The sequence below is a fragment of the Eumetopias jubatus genome, unplaced genomic scaffold (genome assembly GCF_037043125.1).
Source record: "Eumetopias jubatus isolate StellerSeaLion01/CBP00866 unplaced genomic scaffold, mEumJub1_p1.0 scaffold_12, whole genome shotgun sequence".
In the NCBI taxonomy this organism is placed as follows: Eukaryota; Metazoa; Chordata; class Mammalia; order Carnivora; family Otariidae; genus Eumetopias; species Eumetopias jubatus.
In genome coordinates, this window is record NW_028274818.1 from 109,314,123 (window position 1) to 109,331,902 (window position 17,780).

The 17,780-nt window shown below is 65.6% G+C and overlaps 1 protein-coding gene across 2 annotated transcripts; it reads right to left on the reverse strand.

Moving 5' to 3' along the window:
- Positions 1-982: 982 nt before the first annotated feature.
- Positions 983-8,147, reverse strand: AMZ1 (archaelysin family metallopeptidase 1). Of its 2 annotated transcripts, none has more exons than XM_088017188.1 (6): positions 7,844-8,147; positions 6,169-6,336; positions 4,390-4,518; positions 3,917-4,086; positions 3,304-3,411; positions 983-1,543 (listed from the first exon to the last, which is right to left on the reverse strand). In XM_088017188.1, the coding sequence occupies exons 1-6, from the start codon at positions 8,145-8,147 to the stop codon at positions 983-985; spliced, it is 1,440 nt and encodes a 479-aa protein (XP_087873314.1). The 2 variants fall into 2 exon arrangements, with proteins under 2 accessions (XP_087873314.1, XP_027947634.1); XM_028091833.1 differs by having other exon boundaries at positions 3,304-3,480.
- Between the last annotated feature and the right edge of the window lie 9,633 nt (positions 8,148-17,780).

The window sequence follows — 17,780 nt, forward strand, 5'->3', positions numbered from 1 at the left end:
TCAGAGCAGAGGGTCGGGGCTCTAAGGCACGAAGGGTGGGGGCTGTGTTCGCAGCGACAGATCCCCGCGTGCAGACCTCCGTCAGCTTCCCCCCTTTCCCTCCATGACCTCCTGGTCACGGTGATGCTTGCGGAAGCCAGGACCCAGCCCTGGAGCCCGCACCTGCACCCCGCGGGCCTGGGACCCCGCACTTCTGCCTGGTGTCCGCTGACAGGAAGCCTCAGGCCTGCTTGCTGGATGGGGGGGGTGACCCTAAATCGGGAGTATGCTTTGCACTCTTTTCCTTAGCCCCCAAATTGTAAGCTAGCCCCGGAATGTATGAGCACCCCTATTCTTGCCTCTTTCCAGGAGGGAGAAGCAGCCGTGACCACACTCGACGCTGCAGGAACACTGCTGTTGGCACCGGCAGCTTCTCTCCCTGCAGCCACGGGGGACGTTCGAGAGCAAGGACGGAGCAGGCAGCCGAGTGTGCACGCTGGAGCTTCAGCTGCAGGAAACACGGGGTGACAGAATCGAAGGGACACGCACACCCCGGACAGGCTGGCTGCCTTAGCATGGCCCGCGTTGGAAGGAGTCGGAAAAGTCCGTGACGACCCAGAGGTCGTGAACGATGCTGTAAGTGCCGGGACCGGGAACCCCACAGGCTGCCCTTGTCTGCAGACCGCACTGTTCTCACCACTGCAGGGGGCGGGGGACACAGAGGGCCTGTCACCGTGCCCCTACCCACGCAGGGTTGACAGAACCGCCAGGCCCTCGCTTCCCCTGGGCATGTAGACCGGCTCCAGCCCCAGGCAGCCCCTGCCCCCGGTGGCCTCTGTTCCAGCCGTGCAGGCAAGGGACGCCCAGAGCCCCTGGTGCCATCCAGGTGGGACCTGGGACCCGGGGGCAAGACGCAGGCCCGCAGCTGACCTTCCTCTGCTGCCCTGGAGAGCTCTCCTCCAGGCCCCCGGGGAACACGGCGCTGGACAGATGGGCTCCCGCGTTAATTCTCCTCCGCCCTCCAGCGACAGGGGGATGATCCCGCCTTGGACAGTTTGCGTGTGCTCAGTTTCCTCCGCAGGGAGGAGAACGTGCCCCCCAGGACCCTGCGCAGCCGCGTGCCGTCTCGGCCGCAGGGCAGGCCCGGCCTGGGGGCTGGGAGCTGCCCCGTGAACATCTCCCACCCGGCCAGGGCATCCACGGCCCCGTCCACCTGCACCAGTTCGTCCTCCGTCACCTCGCGCTCCAGGGCCTGGATGCACAGCGCCAGCCACCGCCCGTGCTCCTCGATGGCCTCCTGCGGGGGTCCGAGCGGCGGCGGGCTCTCGGGGACGGCCAGCGAGCCCAGCCCCTCCTCGGGCTCCAGCTCCGGCCCCCCGGGGAAGCTGCGGCTCCACGCGTCGGGGGTCAGGGGCTCCGACAGGCTGCTGCCCGGCTCCGACGCGCTCCCACAGCTCAGGCCCGAGTCGGCGCTGCCGGGGAGGGTGTCCTCCACCGCCGACGGCAGCCCTGCGTCCGGGCTGGGCCGCGCCCGTGTCCCAGCTTGCGTCCAGGCGTGAAGTCTCTGGGAGGGAGAGACGAGGCTGGGTTTTCTGGGTGCCGTCACTTTAGCCCAGGCACTGTCCCAAGACCTTAACCCTTGCCAGGGGACCCCCCTGCCCCCCCCACTAGCCCGGGCCCCCCAGGCCCACGTGCACATAGGAGCGGCACACGCCCAAACTTCAACTTAACTCAAACTGTATGAAGCAATAAATACTCCCCAAACTCCTCCCTCTCCACCTGGTTTTACTTCTTTTCCCTCTGACCTCTGCTCTCAGGTCTCTGGCGTCTGCACCGTGGACACCCCTTCCCAGCGCTGCCCCCAGCGTCGCCCCTGCGCCTCGCTGACCAGGACAAAGGGACAGCAGGGACCGTCCCCAGTCTTCCATCAGCGCTCGGTCACTGCTGGAGCGTCCAGGGACCGACCAGGGACAGACCCGGGCTCCGGGGCCCCTGTCGCCCTCCTCCGAGCCCCTCCAGTCACGTGGGTGAGGTTCTGGGACAGGCTCCCTTCCTGGTCAGGGGCGTGCGTGGAAGGGGGGAGCACAGAAGCCACGAAAGTTGGGGCAGGTGCCCACGACCCCCACGAGGAACGCAAGTGAGAATGCGCGTGCTTTTCACAGACCGGAACGGGCCCCCTTCCCGTACACCTCACAGCGCGTCCCAGCTCCCCCCTCCCGCGGACCGCCATCGGCCACTCCCCCCGCGCCCTCCGCGGGGCAGCGTGTGAGGCCCCCCCTCCGGCTGGGCTGCCCCCTTCCTCAACAGCGCGTTCCCCAGAGTCACTCAGAAAGGATCCGCGCGGGGAGGCGGCTCTGGGACCTGGACACGCCCAGCCTGCTAGCTCAGCGGTCCTCAAAGTGGGGTCCCCGCCCAGCAGCACCCCCCCTGAGCCTGTGAGACATGCAGGCCCTCCCCTCCCGAGGGGCGGGCTCAGAACCTGTCCCCCACGGAGTCTGGCACCCTGCCCTTCACCAGAACGCCACCTCTTACGGCCCAGGCGCCGGCCTCCAAGAGGAAGGGGGTGCGTCCCAGAGCCTCAACCACGGCGTTGGGCTGGAAACTAAAATCCAGCCCGAGTGACTTGGTTGATAGGCCTTAATACACATCCACCTGCTGTTGGACTCGGACTCAGAATAAAGTTTGAGTTTGCCAAGCCCTCCTCCCCGAGGATGAGGTTCCTTCCCCCGCCCCGGGCAGCGGCTGGCCCATCTCCCCGGGCCTCGGGGCGGCCTGGGGACCCCTGCTGCGGGCAGCACCTCAAGGCGACAGCAGAGGGCAGCATCGCGCCGCGAGCTCGGCCTGGCCGCCTCCCGAGCTGTGTGTGAGCCTCCTCCCCAGGGGCCAGCCCTTCCTCCGGGTGGGCTCGGGGGCAGGCTGGGGGGGAGGGGGCGGCTGCAGGGGGGGCAGGGCAGAGCCTGCCGCGGGGACGCAGGAGGGCGTCTGAGCAGATGCCAAAAGCGCTAGGACAGGCGCTCAGAGATCATGGCCTGAGAAAGAAAAGCCGTCTGCCCCTTGTCCCTCCTGCACCCCGTCCGACCTGATGGCCATGGCCACGGCCACCATGACTGGGTGCGGACCATGGGCCGGGCGCCCAGCTAGGACCATGACATGCTGCCCAGCACCAGCAGGATGCCGAGAGGTTGGCACACAGGTCTGTTCACTCGGCCTGGGGTTCTCGTACCCGGGACCCAACTCGGCCCTCTGGCCTCTGACCCCGTGCGCGAGGCCGGACTGGGCGGGTGCCGGGCGGTGCGGGGTTGCTGCCCCGGGAGCACCCCTCACCTTGTACCTCTCGACGAGCTTGAAGCCCAGGACGTGCTGCAGCTTCCTCAGGCAGATGGGACAGAGGTCCAGGGGCCGCCGCAGGGCCTCGTCCAGGCTGAGCGCCCCCTGCATGAGGCAGCGCAGCCAACGACAGTTCCCCAGGCCCAGGAGGTGGCAGAGCTCATGGCACGTGACCTGAGGGAGCCCACACAGCACCACTGCCCTTGCGGCCGTGCAGCCGACCACCAGCCAAGCCCCCGACGCTTTGGGCGGCCCCCGCTCCCGACGGCACAGGGCACAGACTGACGTCTCCGGTGCAGCGGCCCCCAAGGGCCACCCAGCACGGGAGCCTGGGCAGCAGGAAGACCCCGGTTCACATCCCAACGCTGCCCCTTCCCAGCTGGGTGAGCTCAGGCGAAGGTCTGGTCAGCTCTGGGCCTTGCTGTCTGCCCTCTCTGAAGCCTGACCCCCGTCGTGAGGCCTGGACGGAGCACTCGCGCCCTTCTGTCTGATCGCACATCCTCCCCATATTCCTAGGACTCGCCCAAGCCCCCAGGTCTTCCTCCCTCTTGCTGCCCCATCTCCTCCTCCCCGCCGTGCACTGACCCCACGCCCTGGCCTCCCTGCCCACCTTGCAGCACTGGACCATCCCCAGGGCGCTGAAGCCCACGCTCTGGCCTCCGTCCCGCACGGGAGTCTCGGGGCCGTCTGCAGCCGCCTCGACCAGGGCTGGGTCAGCGGCGCTGGGCCCTGACTGCAGGAGATCCCCCGAGAACCGGGCAAAGCTGCAGACGCCTACTTCTGGGGAGAGGCAGACACGCCAGGGCAGCCGCTCACGGGGAGCCCAGGAGCAAAACTAGCCCCGCCCTCGGGGTGCACGGGGCCCGGGGGCCTGGCCCTGCCAGCGCGCCCCTGTGAAGGTGGCCGCGAGGTCCCCGCTCGAGAGGAGGCAGGACGCGGGGATGCGCGTTCAGGGACAGCGGCTTCCAGCTGGTGTGTCATCCTCCCGGGGAGGGTTGGCGCGCGCGTGCGCTCGCCGCCCCAGGGTGGAGGGCCCCCCCGCCAAGTGCAGGCTGAGGCAGGGATGCCGGGCCCCTGGCTCACCGTGGCCTGGAAGGAACTTGCCAAAGGTGAAGCTCCAGGCCTCGCATGGGTACAGGTCGGACAGCGTGAGGCCCAGCACGCACAGCGCATCACCCGGCTTGCTGTTCTTCAGGAAAGACAGGATGCCGTCTGCGAGGGGAGAGGGCCCGAGGGGCGCTGAGGAGGCTGCTGGGCCCCCGTCTGCCAGCCCCAGGCTCCGGCCAGGAAATCCTGTCATCCCTCTTCCTCTGCCCACGGCCAGCCCCTCCCAAAGTCAGGTGCAAGCTCGCCACATTGCACAAGCAGCTTGTCGTCCAAGACCGGGAAGTCCTAGCAGCCACGCTGCATGACGTGGAGCGTGGGCCGCAGGCCCGGGCCTCACGGGCAGGACCTCAGGGTCTGCATTTCCAAAACTCGGCAGAGCTGGTGGGGACGGGGTAGTTGAGAGGCCCGGAGACATCCAAGTGGGGACACCAAGAAGGCCACTTGACCAATGGGGCCAGTGTTCAGGGGACAGTGCCCCTGCGGCCACAGGATGGGATCATGGACCCAGAGACGCCTGCACCCTAGTGCCCAGGCCCCGCGAATGTGCTGCCTCACAGCAGGAGGGATGCCGTGGACGTGATTAAATTGAAGGCCTTAAAATGGGAAGTTATTCTGGATTATCCGGATGGGCTCAACGTAATCATTAGCGTCCTTGGAAGGAGAGAGAGAGGGTCAGAGAGATCTGAAGGTGCTATGGCGGTGGGCAGAGACACAGCCGTCAGGGACCGGGCCAGGAACAGGGCAGTGTCCTGTAGGCAGGGGACAAAGGCAGGTCTAGGACTGGGAGAGGGTCTCAGTGGCCAAACATGAAGCCTGGGACCCAGGAAGGAACAGCCGCCATCAGGATGGCACCTGCCCCAGGCAAGAACTCCCTGTCTCCCCCCCCCCAAAAAAAACTCCATGCTATCAGCTCCCCATGGCGCACGCTGGGGACTGCAGCCAGCCCTCCTGCTGGAGATAACCAGACAAGCTGGGTGAAATACAAAAAAAGCTCCTTAAAGCATCCTAGATGGGGCAGCGTTGGCCGCAGGGGACACTGCACACGTCTCGGGGAGCGAAGCAAGCTTTTCTACGTCTGATTACAGTGGCGACTGGGTCACGGGTGTGTTCGTCAAGGCTCACAGAGCTGTTATGAAAGGGAGGATTTCACTACACGTGGATTATGCCTCAGTAAAAAGGACTTTAAAAAAAATCAAGATCTGATGGGAAATTAGAACCGGAGAGAGGATTGGAATGGACAGCTAAGGCTGGGCTGCTTCTGGGATGAGGGGGTGCTGCAGGCTGGACTCCCAGGGCCACGGGTGGCCCAGAACAGCTGCCTGGCAGAGGAAATCCAGAATCCTCCCTAGAGCAAATCACATCACCCCCAGCCACAAGATCTTCTAAAAGTTAAACTACCTTTCCCATTAAGATGTCCAGCTAACAGGGCGCCTGGGTGGCTCAGTCAGTTAAGCGACTGCCTTCGGCTCAGGTCATGATCCCGGAGTCCCGGGATCGAGTCCCGCATCGGGCTCCCTGCTCGGCCGGGGGTCTGCTTCTCCCTCTGACCCTCCCTCTTCTCATGTGCTCTCTCTCTCTCTCATTCTCTCTCTCAAATAAATAAAAATCTTTAAAAAAAAAAAACTACTTTCCCCTTAAATTTAAAAAAATGATGTCCAGCTAACAGTGAAGAATAACAAGACACGCAGATGGCAAGGGCCCCCGGAAAGGGCCCCATGCCAAGTGGCAGAGGCCGCGCCCCGTGCGCTCACCCACCTGTGTGGAGCTGGAGTCTGTCTGAGTCCTGGCTGGGACGCGAGCAGCAGTGGATGGACGCGGCCGCCACCGAAGGCAGGCACCTGACCTGCAAGCCTAAGAAAAAGGCCTCCGTGCAGTTCCTCAGGTGCTCCAGCAGAGCGCTGCCCGCCGGCCCCTCACTCAGATCTGGGGGCGGGGCAGCGCGTCAGCCACGTGGCCCCCACCGGCCTGCGCCCAGCACCCCCACCCAGCGCCGCCCCCAGTGCCCCAGGGCCCCCACCAGCACCTCCACCAGCATCCGGCACCCCCACCAGCACCCAGCGCCCCGGGCCAAGCCAGCCACTGGGCCAACGAGGCTGACATGGACCTGCCTTTGCAGAGTCAGGCACACAGACATTTTTAAAAAAACACAAAGGAGAAAAATGGAGGAAAGGCCAACACCCAGATGAAAGATGCAGGTGACACAAGTCTGGAGGGCGGGGAGCTCCGGGAGGGGTGGCAGGGCCTCATCAGGTGCCACAGTCCCTGAGGCTGGCGGGGGGGGGGGGGGCAGCGGGGCCCCTCCCTCGGGGTTAATGCTGCCAAGAGCCGGCCTGGCAGGAGCAGAGTGGGACACAGGGAGGGTGCAGAGGCCCGGCGGGCGGGTGAGGCGCCCCTGGGGGGGAGCCACAACCAGGCTGTATTTTAGGAGGACAGAGGGGCACAGAGGGTGGCAGCCAGGAGGGCCTGGGACGGGCTGGTTGGAAATGCAGAGCCCCGGGCCACCTCAGAACCAAAGCCACATGTTAACGAGGCGCCTGTGATCGGCTCAGGAAAGCTTGGGAAGCCCTGGGGAGCCGCTAGCGGGGGACACGGAGCAAAGTGCATGGTTTAGGGGCTGGGTGGAGGCAGCGTCTCTAGGCAGAGAGGGCGGACTGGCCGCAGGGAGATGGAAAACGAGGGGTGCCTGCAGGCCTCTGGTCCCCAGGGCTAGCGGGACACACAGGTTCTCCCCCCAGCTCCGGCCGGTTCCTCCTCTGCAAAGCCACACCTGCCCCACGTCCCCTCTCTGCCGAGCAGGGACCCCCTGCCCTCAGCACGCAGACCGCCCGGCCCCCCTCCTCTCCAGCACCCGGCCAGCAGCAGGAGAACCCGGAGTCCCTCACGCACCCAGCCAGCCTCCGCAGCATGGCCTCGGGGTCAAACAGGCCAGCCGCGCTCACGTCCCACCCCCACGCATCACCAGGTCTGGGTGACAGGGGCCGAGTGACCTCTCCCGGCCTGTTTCTGCGCCTGTGACACGGGCTGGTCCTAATCTCAGCCCCCACGGGGGGGGGGGGGACCCGGTCTCTGGAAGGCACCCAGCACAGGGCCTGGGACGGCACACCTGGGCGAGGTCACACCTGCGTGCCGCGGGCGGTGACACGGGCACAGAGGGCCCCACGGCCTGGGGCATTCTGACAGCTGTCTGAGCTGGGGGGTGGGAGGTGTGGAGCTTCTGAGCCCAGCAGGGCTCCCTGCCCCCATCCCCACGCCCACCCCCACCAGGGCTGTCCCCGTTCCCGTCAGGGCCTGCCTGGGGCCTGGGCGGGCACAGCCTCCCTGCTTGTGCCTAGATTTAGAGTCAGGTTCCCCGCAGGGCCCTGCCGGCTCCAGGACGCCCCCCCACCCCGCGGGCACGTCCCCCCCCCCCCGCCCCCCCGCGGCCTGGTACCTATGGGCTGCAGGTAGATGTGCTTGCGGGCAGGGCTCTGCCTCCGGGACGGCAGGGAGGCGTGGAAGGTCTGGAAGTCCTCGGGGGCCTCGGGACGGCTGAGGAGCCAGTCGAAGGCTGTGCGGATGAGCAGCGTGCAGAAGAGGGTCCTCCGGGGGTTGTAGGCCTCGGCCAGGAAGAGCCTCTCGGCAGGGGTGAAGGCAGACACATAGTGCTCCTGCAGGGCGGGGTCAGTGGAGACCAGCGCCTCCTTCAGGGCCCGCGGGCCGAAGCAGAACTCCTGGGCTGGCCTGCACTGCAGCATGGCGGGCCTGGCCTCCTCTCCGGGGAGCCCCTGCTGTTGCCCATGAAACCCCCCTCCCCCGGGGACAGCCACTGGCTCTTCCGGAACCTTCCTGCAGGCCGATGGGAACAGCGGAAGGCTCCCCTCCGAAGGACGCCCGGCGTGGGGGGTCCTCAGCAGCAGCAAGGGGCGGCAGGGACGCGTCCCGGCGTGGCAGCACCCTGGGGGAGGGGGACGGGCACCGCTGAGCACGCAGGGCCTGTTCGCTCAGGCGGACGGTGGACACGGCCCCCCCCCGCCCCAACCCGGCCAGGGAGGGCAGGACAGCATCTCCTGCTCCAGCCCCGCAGCGGGGAGCCTGGAGCCCCAGCGCCCACTCCCCCACCCCACCCGCCCTCAGATGGGGGGGCGCCCGGGGAAGGGCCCCCCAAGAAGGAAACCAGCTCTAACTGTCCCTTTGTGCGCCCCACGGCCTGGGGCCCCGCAGCACCTCCTTATCCCCACTACAGGCCTTCCTGGCCGGTCCCCGTGTGCCCGAGGACGGAAGCCTGCTCCCCAAGTCGCCGGGCCAGCCAGGAGCCCGCACAGCGCCCGGCCCAGAGGCCTCCCGCACACGCGAGGCACGGGCACACGTGCCAACCACGGAAAGCTATAAATAGGGCGATGTGGCCGAGCAACAAAGAGCGCTTTAAGGGCTGGAACAGACCGGGCGGGGAGAGGAGACGCCGGGGAAGACAGATGGGCCGGGAGGACGGGACAAAGTCCGTTCACAGATTGGAGTCCGCCGAGTTGGCGCGCGGACTGGCACGTCCGCGCTCATCGCGGACGACGCCCCCTCCCCACCACATGCACCCCGAAACACTACCACGCTCCCGGGGGGCGACGGGCTCCGTCTCCGTCCAGAGGCGCGCACCGCGGGCAGGGGGAGCCTCGCCGAGCAGGGGGAGGTGACGAGGGAGGAAGCCAGGGAAAGACGCACGAATAACAGAGCAGAGCACAAGGGGGATCAGAACGCGGCAGAGGACGGCGCTTGGCCGACTCTTAATTCAGAAAGTCAAGCCAGCGATGCAAAACCCCGAAACAGGAACGGGCCTTGTTTTTGTGGGAAGAATGGAGAAATGAGCCCACACCCCCTTTGGCTAGCCCCGACTTAAAACGTTCGTCTGGAAAACAAATTTCTAGGTACACACGTATGCGCGTGTGTGTAGAGACATCTGTGTAAACACACGCAAGTATACACACGTACACACCAGACGCCCTCTAGGATTCCCAGGTTTCCCTCAGCGTGGACGTGTGGACACCCTGACCGATTTTCCAGAGTGACTGCCGGGGGGCGGGGGCCGGCCAGGACAGAGTGCTCACTGAGGGCCCGTCAAAGACAGCGGCACACGTATGTTCTATAGACGTGAGGCCTGATTCCATGCACATGCTTCTGATTCCGCATATGATGAGCATTTTCCCAAGTCCTTAGACATTCTGTTAAAAAAATGCCATTTTAGGGGGCACCTGGCTGCCTCAGTTGGTTAGGCGTCCAACCCTTGATCTCAGGGTCGTGAGTTTGAGCCCCACATTGGGCTCCACACTGGGCATGGAGCCTACGTGTAAAAAAAAAAAAAAAAAAAAAAGGCTGTTTTTTCCTGGCTGCCCCAAAAACACCATGATGAACATCTTGGTACATAGGTCTGAGTTTCTATGTCCTCAGGAGAGATTCCCAGAAGACACCATGTGTTTAAGGGATCTTAGTCTGTACGACCAAACTGCTTTCCAGAACGGGCTTGCCAATGACCCCCAAGCGCTAGGTGGTCAGCAGCAAATACAACTGGCCGCTAAATCCTGGGTGGGGCTTCTCGGCTTGAGCCCTCAGGGAGGTGGGAGAGTCGCTACCCACATTTCTAAGAGGGTGCAGCCAGGTTAAAACTGTCCCCAGAGCCACCCAGCTGGGAAGAGTCAGAGGAAGGACGGGAACGCACCTGCACAGGGCCCCATCACCCGGAGTGGCGGGGGGGTCCCCGCCTTCCCCGCCAGACTCCAGCACAACACTGGCGATTTGCAACAGGGTATAGACACCTGGCTGTAGGAAGAAAACGTCAGATGTATGAACACACGGACCAAATCACACGGCCTGCGGAAGGGCCCTCGCGGGCAGGCTCTCCATGGGGCCAGAAGGACCCGAGGGACATCTGCCATTCCGGAGGTGGCCGGGGAGGGCCCAGCACAGGGCACACAGGAGCACCTTCCCTCCTTCCTTGGCTCGGTGGACAGTCCGTGAGCACCTGGCCATTCATGGAGCTTGACCGACTCCCCGGGACCAAACAGGCGTGGGTCCCTGGACTTTGGGAGCTTAAATTCTAGCGACGTAACACAGACGATACAAGGCAGTAAAAGTGCACACCGTGTAGGTAGGGGGTGTGGGAAGGGGAGAAATGGCCCCGGGGAGAAAAGGCAGAGCTGGCGGGGGCCCACTGAGAAGACCAGGTCCGAGCAGCCTGGAAGGGGCCGCTGGAGGGTCTGGGGCAAGTGTCCCAAGTGAAGGAGCAGGTGCAAAGGCCCCGAAACTGGCTTCAGGGGCAGCGTGGAGCCCGGCATGGCGGGAGGGGGTCGGGGAGACGGGTGTGGGTAGGGCTGTGCCTAGAGCTCTGGCCTCCCCCTGGGGGGCACAGGGTGCGGGTCCGCGTGTGCGCGTTGCCCACCTCCTCCCCGGTGCACCAGGCACGGTGCTGCGTGGATGCTGGACCCTCCAGCCAGCTTTCCGGGCGGGCTGTGAGCTCCTGGCCGTCCAGGACCTGGGGGGCCGGCACAGAATGCTGAGGAGACCCCTGATGAGGGGGTGCCTGAACACCAGCTGGGCTCTGGAATGAACGCGGCCCTCTGACCTTTAACCCCGTTGTGCCTCAGTGTCCCCCAGGCACAGTGGGCTTGGCAGCACCTGCCCACCTTGCTCGGCGCGTGGCTGGACCAAGCAGGAGGGAGGAGACGCCACCCCAGGCGGGGGATGGGGGGGTGACTGCCTTGAGCACCGGACACCATGCGCACTCACAGCTTATTTGTGGACGCGGGTCCAGGGACCCCGCTCCCGCGCCCTTGCCTCTCCCCAGGCCTTCTGCTCGCAAGCGCCTGTCCTCGGGGCACCCAGCCAGACTGTGACGCTTTCCCACCAGCGGTTACCCCTAAATCGTTCCCCCAGTGTCCCAGCCGGCTCAGGATCGTTCCGTCGTTGAGAGCACCCCCACAAACTAGTTCTCGGGGCAGCCCGGCTCTTCTGGACACTCAGGAGGAGCTGTGTCACAGGTAGCTTGAGCCAGCCCCAGTCGACAACCACCCCCCGCCAAGCCCACTCCCCGGCCCCCCGCACAGGGCCTCCGTCCTGTGAACCCCAAGCTCGGTTTTTGACCTGACACCTCATCTGAACCCGCAACTACCTGAAATGTAGCTACCAGTGTTCACCCACCTCATAAGCCGAGGAGACTGAGGCCAGAGAGGGGAAGACAGCTGCCCAGGGATGCACAGCTCCAAGGATTCAGAGGCGGCTCTCCTGCCTCCCGATACCGTGCCCCTCACTCTGGGCCTCATTCCCAGGCCCTCCTCCCACCCCTGAAGGGGCTTGCGTGGCAGCACGCTCTCCCGCATGCCCCCCACACTCCGCTCTGGGCTTCACGGCCCCCGGACGCCCCTAGCTCAGGCACGGCCCCACGAAATGCAGAATGCCTTCTTCGTACCGGACATCCAAGGGCCCTGCCACGTCTGTCCCAGGTGTGACTCTGACCCCAACAGTGAACCTCAGACTCATTTCAGCCGTCCCCACGGAACTGAGTCCCCTGGCATGGGAAGGGCCCAGAGGGTGCGCGTCCAGGAGCTGCGGGCACGGACCCAGGCGCCAGAGGACGGGGAGACACGGCCGGCGGTCCCGAAGGAGGCTGGCCAGTCCCCGCGTGCAGCCCGTGACCCCCCTGGGCCCTCTCATGCAGACAGACCACGGGGACCCCCAGGAGCTTTGGCTCACATGGGCTACAGCTGCCAACATTTACCGCTCATTACTCTGAATACTTGTTACTCTTGTTACTCTGAGTACGCCTTGCAGAACATCCCAGCAGCTGCAACGAGCCATTCACGAGCTGGGGGCGAGCCTTCGGGGCGTCTAGAGCAGCTCCACGCAGAAGGGGTGGTGATGGGTTGGGGCGTCATGCTGCTCAGAGGGGAACCCGGGGCTTAGACCACAGGGGCGAAGGTCCGCGTGTCAGACCTGGGTCTCCTGTCGCAGCTACCTTCACCGGCGAGCCCTGAGCCCTCGCTTGGAGTCCGACACCCTTCCCTTCCCTTCCCTTCCCTGTGATCCTCCCTGTCTGGATGCCGGATGCCAGCAGCGCGTTTAACCTCGGCATCTCTGAACAACCCCACACCCCGCGTCCCTCCTGCTGCCTTGCTTTCCTGGGGGGTGTACCAGCCAGCCGAGCCTCCCTGTCCAGCGGCACAGGGGTCCCTGAGGCCCCTCCTGATGAGCAGGTGGCGGAGGAGCGCTGCGTGGGGTCAGGTTCTCGGGGTACCTCCCACCCCACGGTGGGGGGCTCCATGCCCACTTTCCACCCTCCCCCTGAGCGCTGCTACTCCCCCAGGGCCGCCCTGTCGTGGGGCGCGGACGGCCCCGTCCCTCCCCAGACCCCCTGCACGGCAGGGCATCCCCTCTGCAGGGCTGGCTGGCAAGTCCGGCCCGGGCGCAGAGCACGGAGCACAGCCCTGCACCAACCCGCCCTGGCGTGCTGTCCCCGCACACTTCCCACCTCCTGCCCCGGGGGACGGGGCGGCGGGGGGGGGGGGCTCCGTTTCCCCGCAGGCCAAGCGGGGTGGAGGGGGTACGACTGCCGCCAGGGCGTCCTCAGGGCTTGCACGACCGGACCCGCGCTGCAGCGCCACCAGGGCACTCCGGCCGGGACGCTGCGCCCTGGGTCCGGTGCCACCTGCGCGGCCACCCCGCGTGGCAGTCCCCTCCTGGTCCCGCTGCGTCTCTGCGCCCCCAGCCTCCCCACCGCACCATCTCCTCCCGCCCCCCACCCCCCCGCGTGCTGCTCGTGGCCTCCGTGCCGCATCCCTACCTCGCAGCCCCGCGCCCTCGGGAACCGGCACGAGCCGCACGGCCGAGGGCAGCGAGGGCACTTGTCGTGGGCCACGAAAGTGGAGGAGGTCCCGGCATGACTTCAGCACTGGGGCAGGGACCGACTGAGGTGGGACGGGGTGGAAAGTGCGATGGGGCTGCCAGGCGGGAGCGGAGGCTGCGCGCTGCTGCGGTCTGAGCCACGGCTCCGGGCACCAGCGGGCAGAAGGCCGGCAGGAGCTCCGGGCCCCAGGCACGGCTACTGACCTCTGCTGAGTTCTTGCAGAGCACCCCCGGGACACCGTGCCGCTCCCAGAAACACCTGGGAGAGGGTGGGGGAGGGGCCTGAGCTCCTAAAGCCCAACAGGTGAGAGGTAAGCCGGCGAGACCCAGGGAAGGCCCCAGGGGAGGCAGGTAAGCGTGCACTCAGGCTTCAGGTACCCCAGTAATGTGGGGGTACAACTCCAGCATATGACACACACCCAGTTCTGCCATCACGCCCCCTGAGACTCCCCCTTCATTTGGCGGTCGCCTGAAAGAATGGAATGATTTTTCAGGATTTTTCTGTTCCAGGCACTGAGTGCCCTTGCACGTATTCCCTCATTTCAGCCTCTCAACGAGCCTGAGCTCTATTGTCCCCATTTTATGGACGAAAAATGGAGAGCAGGCAGGGAAAGTGACAGGTCCTGGTGGCGGAGCCCCGCTCGCTGCACCCCGGGGCGCTGCGTTGGGAGCGTGAGCACCGTGATTCCCCGGAGACCGGCCCGCGCCTGCAGCCCAGGTGCCCTTCGTCCTGGGAGGTGAAAGGGAGGGCGGCCTGGTCTCCGGCCCCGCGCGTTCCCAAGAGAGGGGCACCCTCAGCGCCGTGGTCCCGCCGCTCCCACGGGCCACGTCTCCCCCTCGGGAACTGGGTTTCGGTGTGCGGTTCCCAGGAGGCCACGGCCACAGGCCACTCCCGCGGGGCTGGGCAGGTCTTGACGCAGGTGGAGGAGAGGTCCCTTCTGCTGTCCCTGGATCGGTGCTTGCCCGAGCTTCGCTGCGTGTCTCCAGAGCGCGTCCGCCCCGCCGGGCCGCCGAAGACTCGCTCCTCGGGCTACCAGGCCAGCGAAAGTCCTTTCCCATCTGAGCTCTTTCCTTACCTGCAAGACGGAGACGCCAAAGGTCCTGGTCCGCGGGGCTGCCCCTCAGCTATGTCACCTGCAGAGCGCCGGCCAGACAGGGCCTCTGTGACAGTCCCTCGGAACTCAGCACGTGCACCCCTGCAGCAGCACAGGATGCGCTGAACGTCCCTCGGGGGCGCGGGTCCTCCAGGCGCTGGACCAGGGGCCGGATGATGCGGTCAGCTCGGGTAATGCTTACGCCAACCCAGCAGGGCAGAAAGCACTGCCATCCCATTTTGCAGTTGGGGAAACGGAGGCTCAGGGAGTAAGTGGTCCCGTAAGTGGTCCCAGAGACAGAAACCGAGGTCCGTGTGGCTCCAAAGGTGCATCGCATCGTCTTGTCCCAAACCCCAGTTCTCGTCCTGACCTCACGCGGCTCCAGACGTCACCCGGCGTGGTCACTGTGGTCTTCCTCCTGGGTCTCTGTGTTCTCATCTGGAACATTCTTCCCCATGTGGCCTTCGCGCCTGCTCTCTGGCTCACGCAGCCCTGCAGAGGCCTCCCTGACCACGCACGGTGCACGGACCCCTCCCGCGCTCCCCGGCTCACCCTGGTCCAGTTTGTAGTTCGTACGACTGTGTGAGGCTGAACCCGGTTTCCCTGCTCACCATCCCTCCCTCCCTCCCTCCCTCCCTCCCTCTGTGTCATAAATCCACGCGGGGACACGAGCGGTCTGTCCCTGAAATCTGCGTCAGTGCCTGGGACATAGCAGGTGGTCGGTATTTGCTGGGTGGAGAAACACTTTATACCGTCAAATAAAAGCGTAACCGACTCTAGCTCTTCCGTTCGTGTCCAACTGCGGTCACATATGCCCTCAAACCTCAGTCGGCACCACCCCTGAGCCGGACTGGGAGGGAGAGAAGTCTCGGTCCGACCCTCCGGGCCCGTCGGCACCCCCGAGCCCGGGACGCCGAGGGCACAGACGCAGCCCATGGTTTGGGGCCATGTCACCTGGCTGACCCTCGGCGGCCCTCAGGCCACCTGTCCCGGAAGCATCGGGCTGGGGAGCCCTAAGATATCCCCAGAATGGGTGGGTGTGGGCAGCAGAAGCTCCCAAGGCAGCCCACCTCCTCGGGAACCGGGGCCTGCTCTGGCCATGAGCCACCCTGTGCCCTCCTGGGCTCCGGCCTGGCCCCCATCACCCCACCCGTCGGCACCCCTCTGAGCAGGAAGGAGCACCCCACCCTGGCCTGGAGTCCTGGGAGCTTCCCCATGCTTGGCCACAGGGCCGTGCTCCACACTCAGATTAGGAAGATGGGGTTCATGATTCCTTCGCAAGTGTGCCAGATCTCACAACGAGAACTGCTAACGGGAAAAAAACCAGAGTTCTGGGGGTACGAAGTCTGAGACCCGTTTAGGACGCCTTGGCCACGGTGAGGGGAGATGGGGGGGACCCTGGGCTTGGACCACAGGCCGGTGTGTTGTGGACACGCACCTCTCCCGACACCCTCACCCGCACCCCTTCGTGGCCACGTGTGCAGGACGGACCAGGGAGAAGCACTGTGGTGGGGGCGGGGTGGCGCTGCAGTGGCCCAGAGAGAGGCACCCAGGAGGGCACCCAGGAGGGGCATCGGGGAGGGAGGACTGGGAGGCGCCCTCTGCGCGGGGCTCTCAGGTTTCTGGGGCCCCCCCTGGACGAAGCTGTCCTGTCGAGTGGTGGTAAGGGCTGAGGGTAACTGGCAGGCGGGCAAACGGGGGCCCCTACCGTTCTTTCAGGGAATGTGGTGTGACGGGAGGAATGAGCGACCACAGGAGCTCAGGAGTGCAGACGGAGAATGTTCTAGAATGCGGTCGGGGAGAATGTTGGGGCAGGGGCCAGGGCTGCAGTCTGGGCTGTGGGGGCAGGAGGTGCCCTCGCCCCTGGTGACGGTCCCATCAACCGTGCAGAGAACCCACAGCAGATGCTGGCATCCCATTAACAACGAGGGAGAACTGCTCTCCTGGCGCCCACAGGAGCAGCTGTGCCCTCAGCGCTCCGAGCCCGTCCCAGCCTGGACACCGGAGGTGTGGTGGGGGCCTCTGCACAGCTGGGGAAGGACCCCGGGGACAGCCGGGGCACGACATTCCCACACGGCGAGGTTCCCTTCTGGCTTCAGGGGACACCTGGGCCCCCACACGGCCCCCAGGACCCCACCCCTCTCTCGGCTGCGAATGCGGTGCCCCTTGAGCTCCCCAAACCAAGAGAGACCCGGAAGCCCGGAGGCCCCTCCCTGGCGCTCCTCCCAGGGAGGCGCTGCCCCAGCCCCACAGCCCCAGGTTATCAGCGGCCCCCCCGACCGCACACGGACGTCCCGGACCAGAGTCTGGTCACGCGGCCCCGCGCGTGCCGTCCCCCAGGGAAGCACGGGAGCAGTCCAACAGGGCACACTGGGCAGTGCAGCCCGGCCTCCCATGTGGGGGGCCCAGACACACCCGCCAATTCAAGCAGCCGCTCTTCTGAGTCCCGACGGCGCTGGGCTCTGGCTTGGGACCCCGAAAGCACAGGGAACAGGTGAGGTGGGTAGCTGGGGCTGGTGTCAGGGGGAGCCGGCCGGGGGGCTCCCTTCTCAAGGCACACACCCCGAGCCAGGGCCACCTCCTCTCCCGCGTCCAGGGCGGCCCGGCTGCCGATGGGCCCCCACAGCCAGCAGCCACGAGAGCGGCACCCCGCTCCGCCCAGGGCCCCCGCGCCACAACCCCGAGCGGGGAGCGGGCCCCGCGTGCAGAGAGGAGCCCCCGTCCGAAGGCTGGCCTTACCGCTCCGGCTCCAATTTCTCCCCCCAAGCGGCCCTTTTCCTTCCGGAAACCTCTATGGTGAGGGCTCCCTTTGAGCCCGGTGCTGCCCTGCTCGGGGCCGCTGGCTTCCCAGGCCCTCCCGGGCCGGCCGCCCACCCGCCGGGGAGACAAGTACCCCCACGGATGGCTGAGGGATTGGTCATCATGGGAGTTTGTTGCTTAAACCGTAAGAAAGGATGTGACAACAAACGTCCATTGTAGCAGATTTGGAAAATTCTGAGAAATGAAGGAAAACAAAGAAGACCGTTGAGAGGTCATCTCTCAACTTTCTGCCCGACGTCCTGCAGATGATTTTTCTCTCCGTGTCTAAATCTGCTTTTCAGGGGTTTACGCCACACGTCCCGTCCCGCGGGCGGCTGCACGCGAAGCGCCTTCCCTGACAACAACCAGCAGCCGGCGTCCCCACCTGGTGTGCGCTGTGTTTCGTGGATGATTCACCTGGGTCGGGATGTTCTGTGTTTTTTCCCCCAGTTTCCTCACTATTTTACGTGTGTATAATCTGTGCTAATCTCATTTCCATGCATCTCTGCGGCACGCGTATCCGATTCTCTCCCCCTTGGGATAAATCTGCACAAACAGAGTCTGGCTCACGGGCGACACGCTGGACGTGCGGTGCAGGGAGGGTGTCCGGTT